The following is a 19,431-nucleotide window of genomic DNA, read 5'->3' as shown; positions in this document are numbered from 1 at the left end:
AGAGAGCGTGAGCAGGCAAGAGGTAGAGAGAGAGGGAGACTCAGAATCCAAAGCAGGCTCCAGGCCCCAGGCCCCGAGCTGTTAGCACAGAGCCCAACGTGAGGCCCCAACCCACTAACTGCGAGATCATGACCCGAGCCAAAGTCGGACGCTTAACCGACTGAGCCACCCAGGTGCCCCATTTTTTTTAATTTGAGAAAGAGAACACAAGTCGGGGAGAGGAGTAGAGGGAGGGAGAGAATCCTAAGCAGGCCCCATGCTCAGTGCAGAGCCCTTTGTGGGGCTCAGTACCACAACCCTGGGACCAAGACCTGAGCTGAAATCAAGAGTCAGACACTCAACCGACTGAGCCACCCAGGCACTTCTAATATTTTTTAAGGGTTTTTTGAGACTGAGGGAAAGAGAATGCGTGTGCGCATCTTATGAAAGTAGAGGTGGAGGGAAAGCAGGGCTAGTGCTGCCGCTGTGTATGTGTTTAATTTGCAAATGCAGCATTTCGTTCCATGTTAAGTTACTGCCTGTAATGGAAGTGTCACCGGCACTTACACAGTGCACAGGCACTTGGCCTGCCCCTCCCCCGCCCATGCTCTGTCTCCCTCTCCCTCAAAAATAAACGTTAAAAAAATAAAATACTACATTCACACTGTTATACAACCATCACCACCATCCATCTACAGAACTTTCCATCTCCCCAAATAGAAACTCTGTACCCGTGAAACACTGACTCCCCATTCCACCCTCCCCCCCAGCCTCTGGCAACCACTGTTCTTCTGCTTCCTGTCTGTACAAATTAGCCTATTCTAGGTACCTTACGTAAGTAGAATCTTACAATCTTTATCCTTTTGTGACTGACTGATTTCGCTTAGCATAACATCCTCAAGTTTCATTTATGTTCGAGCATGTGCCCAAACTCCCTTCCTTTTGAAGGCTGAATAATATTCCCTTGTATGTACCACATTTGGCTTATCCATTCATCCCTTGATCGACATTTGGGTGTTTTCACTTCCTGGCTATTGTGAATAATACTAGCATCTCATTTATGTGTTGTCTTATTCCATAGGAAATGGGGCTAGCATTAATATTCCAGTGGTTAGAACATGTGTGAAAACCAGCAAGTGCCATTTCATGGGTCTGAAGCAAATGGCTGCTTCATAAGAACAAATATAAATAAGCCACACTGCAAGGATTAGGCGGTGAAGGCAGAGACCTCATTCAGGTTCAAGGCAAAGCCAGGACAGGGTTAGGAATGAGGAATTCACCAAGAGAGCTGTCAAGGCCAGTGTTGGGCCACCTCGCAGGACCCAGAGTGTGCAGGTGTGCAAAGATGTGGCAGGGCAGTGTCCTAACAGTCTGCAGAGCCGAGGGGCCAGGGCCCAGGCCCGCCACGAGGAGACCTGGAGAATGAGCCACCTTCCTCCATTGGCGGTCCAGCACTCCGGCTTGTGGAGAGGAGCTGCTGAGCTGCTTTAGGGACTGGGACAGAGGGACGGAGGGCAGAGATGGGGATTGGCAACAGCTAACCCACTGTGCCCACCTGCATGCCCATCACCCAGTTCATCATAGAACATCCACTCTCCAGTTCTTCCAGTGCAAAAAAGAATATAAAAGTTTTCAAGGCAGCTTATAAACACAGCTCCCCTTTAAAATCACCAGTTGGGGGGGGCGCCTGGGTGGCTCAGTCGGTTCACTGTCCGACTTCGGCTCAGGTCATGATCTCACGGTTCGTGAGTTTGAGCCCCGCATGGGGCTCTGTGCTGACAGCTTAGAGCCTGGAATCTGTTTCAGATTCTGTGTCTCCCTCTCTCTCTGGCCCTTCCCCTCTTAAGCTCTCTCTCTCTCTCTCTCTCTCACAAAAATAAATAAACATTAAAAAAAATTTTTTTAAATAAAATAAAATCACCAGTTGGGGAGTACCCAGCTGACTCAGTCAGAAGAACATGTGGCTCTTGATCTCAGGGTCATGGGTTCAAGCCCCAGGTTGGGTGTAGAGATTACTAGGGAAAATAAACTTAAAAAAAATAATAAATTCACCAGTTGGTTTGCCTTGACTATACACAGGTAGACTTCCCTTCCTCACAGCCAGGTGGAGCCCAGGAGGCTTCCACTGGTGAAATTTGCAGGTGCCGTAAAGCCTGGTGGGAAGCGACCCAGGGCTTCAGTCGCCCGATGGGTCTGCTAGAGTCAGCCTGGAAAATGTGCTGCTCAGTAGTGGTGCCTGCCGAGCGGTAAGAGAGATCATGGAAGGCCTTACAAGTGTGGATGAGCATTCCTCCGCAGGAAGGGTGGTATGTGGGGTGCAGGGCATGGCTATGCAGCCCTGAGCTAGAACTCGAAAGCTGCTGTAATCCCTGCCCGCTTGCTGCCCACAGCTGCTCACACAGTCTTTGGCGTGTTTCCTACAAAACGGGCCCTGCCCGGGAAGCTTTTTATTTTTGCTGTCTCTTCCCGTTTCTTCCCCCACCACCGCCCCCCACCCCGGGGGGCACAAAGACTGCTCCCAAATCACAGTGACATCGCAGCATCGAAGGGGGAGCGACTGTCGCACAATTAGCCAATGAAATTGCCTCCCTGTGTCTCAGCTGGATATGTTAGTATATTCAGACCTCCCCTGTTCATACATCAGGGAGGCTGGCGGCCTCCTTTACTGTCCTCGACAGTCCTGTTCCTGTCTGGTAGAAAGGAGTAATTGAGAGATGCCAGTGGGCCCGTGGAAAGCGGCCCCTCCCTCCTCCTTTCCTGGCCTTCCGCCGTCCTGGAAGAGAACGAGCAGCAAAGGAATCCCAGCTGCACATGGAGAGGAAGCCACTAACACTGGCTTTTCTTCTCCCGGTGTCTGGCAGTTGGTATTGCGAATCAATGCCATTTACGAGGCCCGGAGAGGAAAGAAACGTGTGAAGAGGCTGTCCCAGTCAACAGAGAGCAACTCAGGAAAAGGTATGACCCCCCGCCACCATCACTCGCCCCCCATCAATCTGAAAACAGATTCTTCCTAAAAGAGGCTTCCTGTGGTTCAGAGCTGGCTCACCAAAGATGAGAACAAGTCAGCCCTTTGTAAGAATCTCCTGCTGTCCACGGGACAACGAGGACCCGGGAAAGACCTCAGCCTGGTGGCCCGTCCCGTGGTCCTTTGACTGTCCACCCATCAAGTCAGCCCAGTGCCGCATGCTCTGAGCTCACCATGGGAGCAGTTCTCTTTGCTTAGCACACATACAAGGAGCCAGTCTCTTTGGCTGTATTGTTTTCATATAGGTACCATCCAAACTAGAGCCGCATTCACGTGGAAGTACATTTAGTTGGACAAAGACATAGTTTGTCCATGACATTTAAATTGACAAAAAGAAAATAGCCCCTCTGAAGTAGAAATCTTGGATTTACGTGACTGCATGCAAAAAGTTTCCTGTGTTAGAAAAACTCACACACGCTATTTTCTTCTATTGCCATTTTTTGTTTGTTTGTTGTTTTTCTGTCCAGTGACAGATGAGAACAGTGAGTCTGACAGCGACACCGAGGAGAAACTGAAAGGTGAGAAGAGCAGGTGGTGTGCAGGGCGCATGCAGATGGCCGTGGCGCTTCCTGCTTAACGTGAGAGACAGGACAGAGTGTCCTCGCACGAGCCGGTTGGGAAAGGCGTGAATGTGAGGGGACAGGGAACCCACAGGGTTGCTCAGGGGCCGGTCAGTCCTGAGCATGACCAGGTGGGACCTGTTCGGTCACTGAGCCTGTGGCTCCAGAGATCCAGGGTGGATACCACTGCAGTGGCCCCCATTCCTATGCCTTTCCGTTATCACTGTTTTTCACTGCTGGCCTGGGACTCCAGGCACCTGGGCTCTTGTCCCACTCCCATGAAAATTGCTGTAAGATCAGGAGGAAATCACTTAAGATCTCAGGGCCTCTATTCCTCGTCTGTCAAATGAAGTCACTGAAGTAATTGGTCTCTGTAGATCTAAATTCATTGACTTCGGTATAGGCTTTAGTGAGTTTTCCACAATTTCTCAGACCCGGGGTGGGGGGAAGCCAAAAAAAGCCATAGCCCAGGGCTGCTGAGGGAGGTGATGGGGACGGGTCTGCTTGGCATCCCTGCCTCATTCACCTCTCACGCCCACCTGCTCCCTGGCCCACCTCTACAATGAAGCAAGTCCGTTTCCATCACATAGAATGATGGCGGGAGGGAAGGTGGGTGGGAGCTCTGAGTTAGTCATGTCTCTGCCCGTTCTGTCACACAGATGTTCACAAAGTTCCCTGCTCCAAAAGCCTTGTGGTCTGGATTGTGTCACATCCCACAAACTGGAAGATGAAGGGAATAAGTGAGGGGAGGAGTCAGCGTCCCCCACCCCATCTGACAGAGGGACGCAAAGATTACTCAAACCACTGCACCGAGTCCACACAACAGACCCATGGCTGAGCAGAGCCCCCGCGTCCCGGGCTTCCGCGCCCCCCACGAGCCGGGCGGCCTATCCAGTGTGGCTCGCCCCGAAGTTGGCAGGGACCCCAAACAAAGGGCTCTGAGCTAATTTGTTAAATGCGGGAACACTTTTTTAGGATTGGAAGGAACACACAGGCTGTCACCGCCCCGTGCAGTGCCTCGTTGGGAAGACAGTGGCGCACTGGCACTCACTGTCCCTGTCCCCCTAGCTCACAGTCAGCGCCTGGTCAATGTGAAGTCACGCCTGAAGCAGGCTCCGAGATACCCATCCCTTGACCGGGAGCTCATGGAGTACCAGCAGAGGCAGCTGTTCGAGTACTTTGTGGTCGTGTCACTGCATAAGAAGCAGGCCGGGGCTGCGTATGTGCCAGAACTCACCCAGCAGTTCCCTCTCAAGGTATGGGCCCGGCCTCTGTGGCCTGCCAGGGGACTGCGGCGTTCTTGCCAACTTCGTGCTGGTATTCGTGGCTTCCGGGAGGTGTGGGAGTCTGAGGGGCGCTTGGTGTCTGGGATCTTGAACGCGGGTTGTAACTAGGGTATATCAAATGCAGAAAGCTGCTGCTGGAGAACTTGGGAGGTCCCAAGAGGTGGGAGATTCAGAGACTCACAAGTATGGACAAAAACACTGACTCACTTCCTGTGGTCACTGTGCTGTCCCTACCAGCTTCTTCGTCCTCCCCATCTCCCTATGCAGCCACGTCTCTCCCCAGGCTATCCTAGAAGCCTCTTTCCCATCAGCCACACGACTGTCCCCTGGGAGTGTGTGTTTGCTGAACATCTGTGCGTGTGCTGTGCACCTCTGGGTGTGCACCAGGTGTGCTAGGATCCCGTTCTAAGTCTAACATGGTTCGCGGCTGTGTGGATGTGGCTTTACCATACATTAAATCAGGTACCCAAAATGCACTGGCACTCAATAAAGCCTAAAATAGCATGGCCAATAATATATATATATCTACTTATAGATATATCTTATATCTACTATATATATATTATTGTTATATCTATATATATATTGTTATATATATCTATATATCTGTATAGAGAGATATATAGATATGTTATATATATATCTATATATATAGATATGTTATATCTATCTATATATATCTATATATATATATTGTTATATATACCGATATATATATATCTATATATATTGTTCTTAGTCTTTGACATCACTATTAAATGGGTTCCACCACATTTCAATTCAGTCCACCCAGAATTTACTGAGACCCTATTACATTCAAGCTGTTTTCTGCTTGGCCCTACTGTTACAAAGATGAGCAGAATATGTTTTCCGTCCTTAAGAAGCTTACACTCTGACAGGAGGTCATAAGATAAGCATACAAAGACTCTTGAGGCAGAATGTGACACTGTACGTGGCCTTCAGACAACGAAGGTGTTCAGAGACAGGAAGAGGGGAGGGAGGATGTGTCCTGGTCCCCTGAGGGCCTCCTTCTGCTGCCACTGCCCAAGCATAATCCCAGCATCTATGCTGGGCCAGCTTCCTTCTGTCCTGTCCACTGTGGTCCAGTGCAGTAATCAGGTCCTTGGAGTTTAGGACGGAAACTAGGTATCACTGAAGGAAATCATGGGCACCAGCCCTCCAGACTGGCTCTGTTCACCTGCGTCCAGCTGACCTCCAGGGATGGTGTCCAGAAAACCCCAAAGCTATGAGTATGCCCACATTTGGTTGAGGCCCACACGGAGCAAGCACCCAGGCACAGAGGACTGTTCTTTTATCCTGTTTACTTCCCTCGGGGCCTAGCACGGTGTTGTACTCGTGGCAATATTTAATCAGTGTTTCAGGAATAAAGGCCTTAATTCATGAATTAATGATTGAATCACTATAACTATTGAATGCTTATAGTTTCCAACCTGGAATCCCCAGGCTCCTAGACATCCATATAAAACTTTTGAGCGGAAACATGTATAGTCATTGTTGGAAAGTGGACCAATCTGGAAATGTATCAAGAAAAAGTCCTCTATAATCCTACTCCACAGAGATCATTGCTGTTAGCATTTTGTTATGTTTCCTCCCAGACTTTTCTCATAGTGTAATTTTCTTTCTTTTTTTTTTCATTTTTTAAATTTTGTTAAAGTTTATTTTTGAGACAGAGAGACAGAGCATGAGCGGGGGAAGGGCAGAGAGAGAGAGGTAGACACAGAATGTGAAGTAGGCTCCAGGCTCTGAGCTGTCAGCACAGAGCCCCACGCGGGGCTCGAACTCACAAACCATGAGATCATAACCTGAGCTGATGTCAGACACTTAACCTACTGAGCCACCCAGAACCCCTCTCATAGTGTAATTTTCTAACAAAATTGATATTGTACGTTGTATAATCTTTGCATCGTGTTTTCTAATCTTTGCATCGTGTTTTCTAAATGTATCATTATTTATAAACATATTTCCTATAAATTGTAAAACATTTTTTTAATTATATAAAGCTCTGTTATGTGGGTATGCCCTAATTAACCAGTCTCTTTCTGTTGGAAATGTATCTTGTTGCCAGTGTTTCTTTACATTTCTATTTTGAATGCTGTGTGATTACTCTGTGCATGCATTTTTACAGATCAGGCTATTTTATATCTTCTTGCCTTTGCTTCCTCCTATCTCCTCCCTTCTAACTTTTTCTTATGGTTTTTATCCCCCACTTCTAGGGTCACCTTGACCAAGATTTCCCCTCCATACTTGCACACTAGAGATCATGCCTGCCATGTTCCATTAAAATGCTTGATGTCATGTAATTATCTTTATGACAGTTCATGCAGACTGGGAAATTTTCCAGCCATTTATGATCGCTCGTATTTGTGAGATACCTCTTTATGTCTCACTTCCCATAAATGAGCTTGTGTGCATGTAAGAGCACCCATGGACACATATGGGTTGATAACGCCTATGTTGATGACAAGGTACAAGTGTGTACACACGTATGTGTGTCGTGCATGTGATCTGAGGGTGGGCGCATCCACAAGGATGGGCCAAGTCAAAAAGTGCTGGAACTCACCTCCCTACAAGGCCTACTCTTTAGTTCTCTAAGGGTTTCCACTGTGGAAAAATGTCATTGTTCTTTCCTTTTGTGTTCTTTGGAGTTTATGGGCCTTCACTCTGCGATGATTAATGACCCCTTCCAGCAACTACACCCAGCAGGTATTTGCCTCTCTGTGAGATTATCCAAGGATAGCCAAAATGAATGCTTTGGCAACGGTCTGAGCTAGTGAATTATCAACTCAAAAACTGCTCCTGGACAAGCTGGAATCTCATTTGTTATGTTTCATCATGGATGGAAGAGGGAACCATTATTCTCTCAGTAGTGACTATTGATTCTGAAGAACAAAAACCAAAGGACAATTAATGACTGGCTTTAGGTCTATAAATGGTGGCTGTGTTTCATTCATTGATAGTTGTCTCAACCATTAATATTAGTAGCAACTTTAATTATATTTGCTCTAGCCCAAGGGGAATCATACTAGAAGTAGGTTTTATTTTTCTAGTTTGTTTTTTTTTTAATTTTTTTAACGTTTTTTCATTTTTGAGAGACAAAACACAAGCAGGGGAGGGGCAGAGAGAGAGGGAGATACAGAATCTTAAGCAGGCCCCAGGCTCTGAGCTGTCAGCACAGAACCTGACACGGGGCCCAAACTCACAAACGACAAAGCCAAAGTCGTACGCTTAACTGACTGAGCCACCCAGGCGCCCCTAATTTGTTCTGTTTTTTAACAAGAGGATATTCATCCAGTCTATGATGTCAGATAAAGCAGAGAGAGACAGAGATTGAGAGACTAGAGATTAAGATTCCTGGAGCACCTGGGTGGCTCAGTCGGTTAAGCGTCCAACTTCAGCTCAGGTCATGGATCTCACAGTTCGTGGGTTCAAGCCTCCTGTCAGGCTTTATGCTGACAGCTCATAGCCTGGATCCTGCTTCAGATTCTGTCTCTCCCTCTCTCTCTTTGCCCACCCCGCCCCCTCACACTCTGTCTCTCTCTCTCTTTCAGAAATAAATAAGCATTTAAAAAAAATTAAAAAAAAAAAAAAAAGATTCCTAGCTAGATTCCACACAAGTTGTGTGATCATGGGCAAGTCACTTAACAGGTTAGGGTTTATTTCCGTATCTCTTAGATAAGAATGTCATGGAGTGCTGGGTGGCTCAGTCAGTTAAGCGTCCAACTTCAGCTCAGATCATGATCCCATGGTTCGTGGGTTCGAGCCCCATATAGCTGTTAGCTTCATGCTGTTAGCTCAGAGCTGGAGCCTGCTTTGGATTCTGTGTCTCCCTCTCTCTCTCTGCCCCTCCCCCCTCATGCTCGCGCGCGCTCTCTCTCTCTCTCTCTCTCTCTCAAAAATACATAAACAGTAAAAAAAAAAAAAAACTAAAAAAAAAAAAGGATATCACACTTGATGATGTCTAGTTTCCTTTTGATTCTGACATTCAAGGTCACTGAAATTCATTGAAGTTTACAGTATAATATAATTTGACTGGATGTATTCACTAAGAAGTGTCATAAAATGTCTTTGCATGGATCGAGGCTTTCTTGGGCCCAGAAGTTGGAAGACCAGATTTGAGGCTCTGTCCTGCAGATTCATGAGTCTCCTAGTTGAAGGGGATTGCTATGACACTTTTTCCTAGTTGATTAAAATAGTTATATTCCAGAATGTTAAACATCAAAGATATTTCTCTAAAAAAGACCAGTTTTTTTCTCCTGACTTGCCCCATGAGACTAGAGTTGACCGTGCCCTGGGGAAAAAAGGCCCCAGCAGACTGAGCTGCAAACCCTTCCCAAGGTTAAGGTGGTGGTCTCCACCGTGGGAAGGTGGAAGATGTGGTCTTGCCAAACATCTGCCTCTCTCTCCACCATGCTGGGGTTTATTCCCCAACCTTGTCTCACCCTTTTCCCTGCAGTTGGAAAGGTCTTTCAAGTTCATGAGAGAGGCTGAGGACCAGCTGAAGGCCATCCCCCAATTCTGTTTCCCTGATGCCAAGGATTGGACTCCTGTCCAGCAATTTACCAGGTATGTGCTGGTGTATCCCTTCCCTACCCCGAAAAACTAAGGCAAGAACCAGGGAGGGCATCAGAGATGGCAGATGTCATAATTCAATCCTACCATTAAGCGATCCCGATGGGCCCCAGGCTAGAGGTTTTCCCCACCGTGTTTTAAAATGGGTATCTTTTAGAAGATACGAATCACCTTGCTAAGCATGCCCACTGAACGTGGGCATACATTTGGTTTATAAGCCTTTGTGAAGGGCAAACATAATTCTTGGTCTAGGAGATGCTAGAGAAACATTACCCATCACCCTTTCCTTGTCCCTTGTCCCTGGAAACATTTCTTTAATAGCCCATCCAGCTGTTACTTGGACTGGGTTTACATTTCTGCTTTAACCCACATTGTCACATACCAAAATTTTTGTTATCGGATGTGTCAGCAATTGACCAAACTCAGTAGGCTGCATACCCTGTGTTTGAGGGACGCCATGTTCCTGAAAGTTGGCCCAGCAGTCTCTAAGGGCAGTCTGAGCTTCCGGTTGGCTCTGAAGAGACAGTTCTCAGGGAGGGTCACCCGAGGGGCACTTCCAAGGGGGGCACAGAACTGCCGCAGTCTTCAGCTGCTCCTTTACTGAGTCACATCCCTAGGACAGCAAAGGCCATCTCCTCCTGGACCTCACTGGGGGCAGGAGTCACAGTAGATTCTCCATCGGTGACTGCTGTGTTTCGGGCAATGGGACGGTTCAGGTGATAGAATGCTCTGAGAGCTCAGGGTGAAGAAAAATCCCTCATTCCTCTCAGGGTGCACTGGCATTTTGGGTCTCCCTCTCCCTAACACAGACCCCAAAACTATAGGCGCACAGAGTCCCTGCACAGAGATGGACGGGCAGGACAGACACAGGCAGGTCCCTGTGATTGCTCACTGCCTGGTGTCTTTTGTTGTGTTCTGCTTTGTAATGCACTTTTGTTTCCCCAACCACAGTGAAACCTTCTCATTTGTCTTAACTGGAGAAGATGGGAGCAGAAGGTTCGGTTACTGCCGAAGACTGCTGGTTAGTACATTCAGCTCTCGGTCTGCAGGAGAAGAGGCAGGAAGTGTGACAGGTTAATCAGGGGAGTTAAAAACATGGAAGATTTGGGGGAATCACCTAAGTCTCACGGGTAGAAGGGAACAACAGTTCTGTCTCCTTTAAGAAGAAAATACTTGCTCCGTTATTTTCCTTACCAAATGAAAGGCCTTTCTCTCTTTAAGCCAAATGTCCTTTCTAATAAAACATGCTACACAGACCCAGAGAGCTTATAGTGCACATTCATAATGGCTGCTAAGGGCCAAAGAAAGGTAGTTCTCTTGTTCATGATGCAGATCATTCAAGAGTGTGTTCTTCAGGGGCTCCTGGGTGGCTCAGTCGGTTAAGCATCCAACTTCGGCTCAGGCCGTGATCTCACCATCCATGAGTTCAAGCCCCATGTCAGGCTCTGTGCTGATAGCTCAGAGCCTGGAGCCTGCTTTGGATTCTGTGTCTCCCTCTCTCTCTCTGCACCTCCCCCACTCACGCTCTGTCTCTCTCTCTAAAATAAAAACATTAACAAAAATTTTTAAGTCAGGATTGGATTCCAATGAAATGACCATGCTAACCCATTTCAGAGCTTGTCTTTTTGAGACTCATTCTTTTGAAAATCTTCAGTAGAAGCAAATCGTTTCCCCCTGAGTATATTTGAGTCTTTGAAATAAGCTGATATAATTTAGAGTCAAGAATAATGCACAGCATACAGAAGGTATAGTCAGTAAATATTTGTTGAATTAATAGTGAATAAAAAGTATGGGTAGCAATTTAAAAAGTTAAGTGGGGAAAAAAATAAAAAGCTCAGTGGGATAATAAGTTTTCTTGATAAAATTACTATGACATAGTGAGATTGATTTTCCTTTTGGTTTGAAAATTAGCTTAAAAGGCAGTTTCCAAAAAGATTTTTCGGGAATGATTTCTGACTTGGAATTATCATTCTAATAAGCAACATGTGGTTTCAAGGTAACTCCTTAAGAGGAACCACAGGGATCTGGGTGAACAAGTTTAGCCTCCTTCCTTTATGGCTCCATGGGCCATTTTGAGTGCCTCCTGTATGCACAACACCCTCAATTTGGTCCCTTCAAGAGAAGAAAGATATATATACTACATGGCCAGAAGTGCTTCCCACTTATAAAATGGGGTATGGGTAACTACTTACCTCAGTGCGTTTTCAAAAGGTTCCGTGTGTGGAAACATCTGGCACATGATATGCACTTAAAAATGTTTGGGTTCTCTTCTCTGAAGTGCTAACACTCATGATTTCCTTGTGTTTCACCCCAAAAAGCCTGGTGGCAAAGGGAAGCGTCTCCCTGAAGTTTACTGCATCGTGAGCCGCCTGGGGTGCTTCAGCCTCTTTTCAAAGGTGAGGACTGGGGCCTTAGCGGAGGGAGGACACAGGAAACACCCCCCTGGTACTTTTATAAGCGTATCCTGACATTTTCCTTCCCACTTCTCTTGTCACTGATATTGGAAATGAGAGCTGATGAAGATTGGCGCCCAGGAAAAGGGGGTGGGGGGAGAGTCAAAATAATTGCAGGTGGAGGATGGAAGGGGGTGGAGGATCTTCCCAGAATATTCCTTATGGTTTACCTTCGTACTTCTCAGCCCTGTCTTTTGTCATATTAGCTTTTGCATGACAGAAAGGCCACTATAATGGATGGATGTCTAAGTATCTGTGTATATAATATGCGTGTTGTGTGTGTGAGAGATTTATTATTGTAATTGTGCTCTAAATCTATCAAAATCCTTAGTGTAATTTGGTCCTCTTTTTGGGAAGATAAGCCAATGTATCAAGACCTAGGAACTGCTGTATTGAATTGGCTCATCCATTCTACTATTCGGTGGGTAGAGAGAAGCTAATTACTATCATATATGATCATCTTAAATATTAGGTATAATCCAACATTCATTTCCTACATTAACCAGACATGACCATCTAATCCATAAATTGATTTTAAGTTCCTCTTGAGCATATATTTTAGTCTGAGCTTTCTTTTGAGAACTTAAGTCCTATGTGTACTGTGCATGGATGGAAAGCAGCATTTCCTAAAATCATTCCGAAATAAGTCTACTTCCTGCCCACCATACACTTATACTCAGAGGAAGCCTGACTTCTACTGATCTGGTGTAACCTCTTGCCTTGGTAGAACTTATACTTCTATTCAAGTCTGTTAGAAATAAAGGATGATATCAACTTGTCTGTGTTCCTCCCTCCACTTCAGTGAGGTGGTAAGCCTTTCACATTGAAGTTGGTCATTTGCAGACTCTAGGAAAGCTATGCATTGCTGCTCATGCGGGTCTTTCTGAAGGGGTTGTTTAAATTGTTTTTTAATGTTTTATTTATTTTTGAGAGAGAGAGAGAGAGAGAGTATGAGCAGGAGAGGGGCAGAGAGAGAGGGAGACATAGAATCCACAAAGCAGGCTCCAGGCTCTGAGCTGTCAGCACAGAGCCTGACATGAGGCTCAAACCTGTAAACCACAAGATCATGACCTGAGCCAAAGTCAGACTGAACCACCCAGGCGCCCCCCCCCCCACCCAGGGGGGGTTTAAACATGGAAATAAGGCTGTAGGTCACAGCCTTTGCTGTTCAGAGAATGCTTATGAAAGGGAGAAGTGGAACCGCTCCCATGAGTTAGTCTAGCATCCAGTGGCAGCTTTGGAATTCACATGAGCCCCATTGTTTTGTCGTAGACAGGGGCTGACAAGCAAGTAAACGTATTAACATACTGTATGTGTGCAGTTCTGTGTTTTCATGGTAGTTTTGTTACTGGGGATATTGAAGGGTGTGTATGATAACTTGCCAAAGACCACACAGCAAATATGCTGGATAGAACCAGAAACAGAGCTTTAGCGAACTGATCTCTATAAACTCGGCCTATTTCCAGGTGAGGGACAAGGATGACTAAAATGACAAATTGTCCTTTTGTACAGAAAAAGGAATCAGGGGCGCCTGGCTGGCCCAGTTGGTAGAGCATGCAGCTCTTGATCTCAGGGTTGTGAGGTCAAGCCCTACATTGGGCCTGGAGACTACTTAAGAAACAAAAACAAAAAAAACAAAGAAAGAGGAATCGTCTTTAAGAAGAACAGCTCTCAGGGGTGCCTGGGTGGCTCAGTCGGTTAAGCAACTGACTTCGGCTCAGGTCATGATCTCACGGTTTGTGGGTTCGAGCCCCGCATCCGGCTCTGTGCTGACGGCTCAGAGCCTGGAGCCTGCTTTGGATTCTGTGTCTCCCTCTCTCTCTGCCCTTCCCCCACTTGTGCTCTGTCTCTCTCTCTCTCTCTCTCTCTCTCTCTCTCTCAAAAAATAAATAAAATATAAAAAGAAAAAGAAGAACAGCTCTCAGGGGCGCCTGGGTGGTTCATTTGGTTAAGTGTATAACTTCCACTCAGGTCATGGTCTCATGGTTCATGGGTTCGAGCCCCACATTGGGCTGTCTGCTGTCAGCTTGGAGTCAGCTTCAGATCTTCTGTCTCCCTCTCTCTCTGCAGCTGTCCTGCACACGCTCTCCCCCCCACCATCTCAAAAATAAGCATTAAAAAAAAAGGAACACCTCTCAGAATCTCTGAAGAAAGGTATATCATTAAATATGACTACAGTCACACTTTGTAACAAACCACAGTAGCTTAAAGCAGCAATCATTTATTCTTCCAGACCTGCAGGTCGGCCGGGGCTCAGCTCAGCTCATCTCCCTCTTCCCCCCACCCCTCGGCTTGCTCTTGTGTTGTGGGTAGGCCGGGGGTTGGCTGACCTGGGCTGCCTGGTCTCTGCTGTAGGCTGCAAGGCTGGGGTTGGGGCTGGCTCACATGTCTGTCATCCTCCTTGGACAGCGAGCTGGCTTGTGCAGTTCTCCAGCAGTTCCCGTGGCTGTGGCAGAAGCCCCAGAAGGCCGCGGAGACACGTAAGGCAGCCTTCCTGAGGCCTAGGCTTAGACCTGGCACACTGTCACTTCTGCCTCAGAATTCTTCATCCTTTTGTTATTACCACCTAGCCAGAGTTCTAAGATTTTTTTTTTCCTTTGGGGCACCCGGGCAACTCACTCGATTGAATGTCCGACTTGGGCTCAGGTCGTGATCTTGTGGTTTATGAGTCTGAGCCCCGTGTCAGGCTCTGTGCTGACAGCTCAGAGCCTGGAGCCTGCTTCACATCCTGTGTCTCCCTCTCTCTGCCCCTCCCTCTCTTGCACTCTCTCTGTCTCAAAAATAAATAAACATTAAAAAATTAAAAAAATTAAAAAAGATTTTTTCCTCCTTCATTGCCTCCCCTCATAAAATTCTTTTTAATTTTTTTGTCATATTATTTTTTTATTGTGCTAAAATATACATAACATAGAAGTTACTATTTTAGCCATTTTTTAAGATTTTTTTTTTTTTTATTATTTTTTTTAATGTTTATTTTTGAGAGAGAGAGAGACCAAGCATGAGCAGGGGAAGGGCAGAGAGAGACACACACACACACACAGAATCCAAAGCAGGCTCCAGGCTCTGAGCTGTCAGCACAGAGCTCAACGTGAGGCTCGAACTCACAAACCTGGAGATCATGACCTGAGCCAAAGTCGGATGCTTAACTGACTGAGCCACCCAGACGCCCCTTAAGATTTTATGTTTAAGTAATCTCTATACCCAATGTGGGGTTTGAATTTACAATCCCAAGATCAAAACTCTCTTGCTCTACCGACTGAGCCAGCCAGGCGCCCCTATTTTAGCCATTTTAAGTGTGCAGTTGATTAGCATTATGTTCATTCACATTGTGTGCAACTATCACCATCATTCATCTCCAGAATTTTTTTACAATCCTGAATTAAAATTCTGCACCCATTCAACACTAACCTCCCCGTTCCCTTCTCTCCCCAGCCCCTGGCACCCACCATTCCACTTTCTGTCTGTGTGAGTCTGACTACTCCAGGATCTCATGTAAATGAAGTCATATATTTATCCTGTTGTGACTGACTTCTATCACGTTAGCATATGTCCTCAAGCTTTATCCATATTGGAGCATATGTCAGAATTTCCTTCCTTTTTAAGGCTGAATAACAGTCTATTGCTTGTATATATCACATTTTCTTTATCTGTTTATCCATAGATGGACATTTGTGTTGTTCCCACCTTTTAGATATTGTGAATTATGCTAACCTGAAAATGGCTATTCAGATGTCTGAGTCCCTGCTTTCAAATTTTGGGAATACATACCCTTTTAAGTGTGAAATTCCTGGATGGTAGGGTAATTCTATATTTAATTTTTTGAGGAACTGCCACACGTACAATCTTTTTAATTTTAATAAGAAATTTTATTTAACCCATATATCTAAAATACTAGTATTTCAGCACTTCATCAATATAGTCATTGATATTTTACATTCTTAATTCTGTATTTTGAAATCTACTGAGTGTTTTTACATTTATAACACACATCTCAGTTCAGACTAGCCATATTTCAAGAGTTCAATACCTACACGTGATATTATTATAAATGGGTTTTTTAAGTTAATTTGTTTATTTTGAGAGAAAGAAAAGGAGAGCGTGAGTAGGGGAGGAACAGAGAGGGGGAGAGAGAATCCCAAGCAGGCTCCGTGTTGTCAGCACAGAGCCCGATGCAGGGCTCAGTCTCACAAACTGTGAGGTCAAGATCTGAGCCAAAATCACGAGTTCCATGCTTGGGGCACCTGGGTGGCTCATTCGGTTAAGCATCAGGCTCGGGTCATGATCTCACGGTTAGTAAGTTCGAGCCCTGCATCAAGTTCTCTGCTCTCTCTGCTGTCAGCACAGAGCCCACGTCGGATTTTCTGTCTCCCTCTCTCTCTGTCCCCCTCCTCAAAAATAAATAAACATGAAAAAAAAGAGAGAGAGATGGGGCACCTGGGTATCTCAGCCGGTTAAGCATCAGGTCATGATCTCACAGCTCCTGTCTTCAATACTTGTGTCGGGCTCTGTGCTGATAGCTCAGAGCCTGAAGCCTGCTTTGGATTCTGTGTCTCCCTCTCTCTGCCCCTCCCCCATTTGTGTTCTCTCTCTCTCTCTCTCTCTCTAAATAAACAAAAAAAATGCTCAACTGACTGAGCCACCCAGGTACCCCTATAAATGGCACTTTTATTAAAACTCTTTGATCCACAACTAGATTATGGAGGGTCTTACATTTAGACCTTTTTAGAATGACAGTTTTATTGAGATGAAGTTTGTAAACCATAAAATTCACCCTTTAGCACATCCACACAGTTGTGTAATTATCACCACAATTATAGGACATTTTTATCAACATTTTTATAGAAACCCCTATACCCATTAGCAGTCACTTTCTACTTCCAGAAAGCAGTCTGCTTTCCGTCTCTATGGATTTGTCTCTTCTGGAGTTTTTATCCAAATGGAATCATACAAGAAGTAGCCTTTTGTGACTCGGGTCTTTGACTTAGCCTAGTATTTTCAAGGTTCATCCCTGCTAGAGTATGAATCAGTATCTCATTCCCTGTAGTGGCTGATTATGGCATATAATGGAACATCACATTGTGTTTATCCACTCTTCAGCTGATGGACATTTAGGTTATTTCCGCTTTTTGGCTACAATGAATAATAGGTTTTTTTGGGTTTTTTTTAATGTTTATTCATCTTTGAGAGACAGAGAGAGACAGAGCATGAGTGGGGAAGGGGCAGAGAGAGGGAGACACAGAATCCGAAGCAGTCTCCGGGCTCTGAGCTGTCAGCACAGAGCCCGACGTGGGGCTCAAACTCACGAACCATGAGATCATGACCTGAGCCGAAGTCGGAGGCTCAACTGACTGAGCCACCCAGGTGCCCCTGCTGTGAACATTAATGTGCCAGTTTTTGTGTGGACGTATGTTTTCATGTCTGTTGGGTAAATGTCTAGAAATGTAATTGCTAAGTCATATGGTAACACTGTGTTTAACCTTTTAAGGTATTGCCAGACTGTTTAGCTATTTTACATTCCCACCATCAGTGCATGAGGGTTCCAATGTCTCCACTTCCTTGCCAACACTTACTATTGTCCATCTTTTGGTTATAGCCCTCCTAATGGGTGTTAAGTGGAATCTTATTGTGGCTTGTGTTTGCATTTCCCTAATGGCTACCCCCAGAGAAACTTTAAATCCACAGATATACTGTATATCTTTTTATGTACTGTCGCCCCTTAAAAGGCTTACAAACCATTATAGTATCTAAGTTTTTTTCATCACCATCCCCAAGAACCAATTTTTATCCCCTTAGGGACAATATCGCTCCCATTAAAAATGCATATGTTAGCCCAGTAAGTTACATGTCCAAACCCAAAGTCAAGCGGGTCAAGGAACTTCACCCCTTGGTGGAAAGAACTGCAAAGGCACAAGGCAGAGGAGGGGTACACAGAAAGGAGATTTGGGACAAAACCGTATGGGGTGAAAGACGCTTAAAGTTTGGCCTGATGAGGACAGCAGGGCTTCCCCATAATTCTTCAGTCGCTGTGGTGGGCCCACTTCATCGAGAACAGAGCAATACCTTGGCACCCTGACATCAGGATAGCTAAGCTGCTTTGGTGACCCTTGCAGATCTTGGATGAGGTGGAAAAGCGACGAGGCATCTCTCCTGCCCTGGTACAGCCCCTCATGAGGAGTGTCATGGAGGCCCCTTTCCCAGCACTGGGCAAGACCATCGTCGTCAAGAACTTCTTGCCAGGATCAGGAACTGAGGTAAGCCATCAGATTCCTATTGTCTCCTAGAGGAGACAATGGCCCAGACAGCCAAGTCCCAGTAAACCAAGCAAGGGGCTGGCTTTCAGTGGTCTGTCTCATCGCCTGATGTCACATTCAGGTGCATGTAAAATCCACCCCAAGTCCTGTCTATCCATTCGAGGATTCATTCCCAGACAGCATCCCCAGAACTATGTCATGGCAGTATATGATGTTTCTTTGCATGACCTTGGCCCCACAGATTAGGGACCTGCATTGAACATCCTTAGCTACTCTTAATAGCCCATTACACTCATAGATAGCATTTGAACCCATTTATGTTTTTGGTCTCCGTCACCTCTATAACTTCATATTGTAAGATAGATTATTTTCAGGGAAGACAAGTTCAGGTACTACTTTTTTTTCACCTGTCTAGGACTTTGAGGCATGTTCCCCTCCTTGGCTGGGTTGGGATTGAATGCAGGATTTTGTTTTTCTCCTTCCCATTCCTTTTATATGGCTCTGTGGACATCAGAAGGTACATCCCATCCAGCCTGAGTATCTATTTATTTCCAAAAGCCCTTGAAAAAGCGAAGTCACCTCTGGAGACAGGGGAGGGGAGGATGGGGAGGGGAGGATGGGAAGGGGATATTCTGCCACAACTCATTTTCCCAGAGCAGAGAGAAGCATTCTCCCTGTTGCTGGAGAGTCTTGCACTGTCCTATACCAGATATAGGCGACTTGGCCATAGGGATATTAACATTAACGTGCCCCACTGTGTGGGCAACACCGGGCAGGCATGGTGCTCAGAGTAAAACACTGGTCTCTGCTCACTGTGAAGGAGTCAGCTATTAAAAGAGAAAAACAGGAACGCCTGGGTGGCTCAGTCAGTTACACGTCCGACTTTGGCTCAGGTCACGATCTCATGGTTTGTGAGTTTGAGCCTCGCGTCGGGCTCTGCACTGACCGCTCAGAGCCTGGAGCCTGCTTCAGAATCTGTATCTCCCTCTCTCTCTGCCGAACCCCACTCGTGTGCGCTCTTTCTGTCTCTCTCCCTCTCTCAAAAATAAATAAACATTTTAAAAAAAGAAATAAAAAGAAGAAGAAAAGCACACACAGGAGTAGTGACTTGAGATGAATTTGGGAACATTTCAACAAGTACAGAATGAGAAACTATGCCCACTGAACATACAAGCTGTAAGACACATCATAGGGAAGGGACTGGTATGGGGTTGGGCTCACTGAGAAATGCCTTCTACAGGAAGTGAGTCTTGAAAGTGTTGCTTGGATCTTTTGGTCCTTCTCCGT

General features: G+C 45.9%; 1 protein-coding gene across 5 annotated transcripts in view; it reads left to right on the top strand.

Moving 5' to 3' along the window:
- Positions 1-19,431, top strand: part of DENND2A (DENN domain containing 2A) — a 102,710-nt gene that overhangs the window by 57,314 nt on the left and 25,965 nt on the right. For all 5 annotated transcript variants that reach the window (XM_042926552.1, XM_042926535.1, XM_042926532.1 and 2 more), the window contains 7 exons: positions 2,841-2,934; positions 3,472-3,522; positions 4,633-4,820; positions 9,325-9,434; positions 10,392-10,461; positions 11,759-11,836; positions 18,004-18,144. In XM_042926552.1, the coding sequence (XP_042782486.1) occupies positions 2,841-2,934; positions 3,472-3,522; positions 4,633-4,820; positions 9,325-9,434; positions 10,392-10,461; positions 11,759-11,836; positions 18,004-18,144 (732 nt within the window). The remainder of the gene's footprint in view (positions 1-2,840; positions 2,935-3,471; positions 3,523-4,632; positions 4,821-9,324; positions 9,435-10,391; positions 10,462-11,758; positions 11,837-18,003; positions 18,145-19,431) is intronic.

Source organism: Panthera leo, chromosome A2 (genome assembly GCF_018350215.1).
Source record: "Panthera leo isolate Ple1 chromosome A2, P.leo_Ple1_pat1.1, whole genome shotgun sequence".
Classification (NCBI taxonomy): domain Eukaryota; kingdom Metazoa; phylum Chordata; class Mammalia; order Carnivora; family Felidae; genus Panthera; species Panthera leo.
This window is presented reverse-complemented; position numbering and strand designations above follow the sequence as displayed.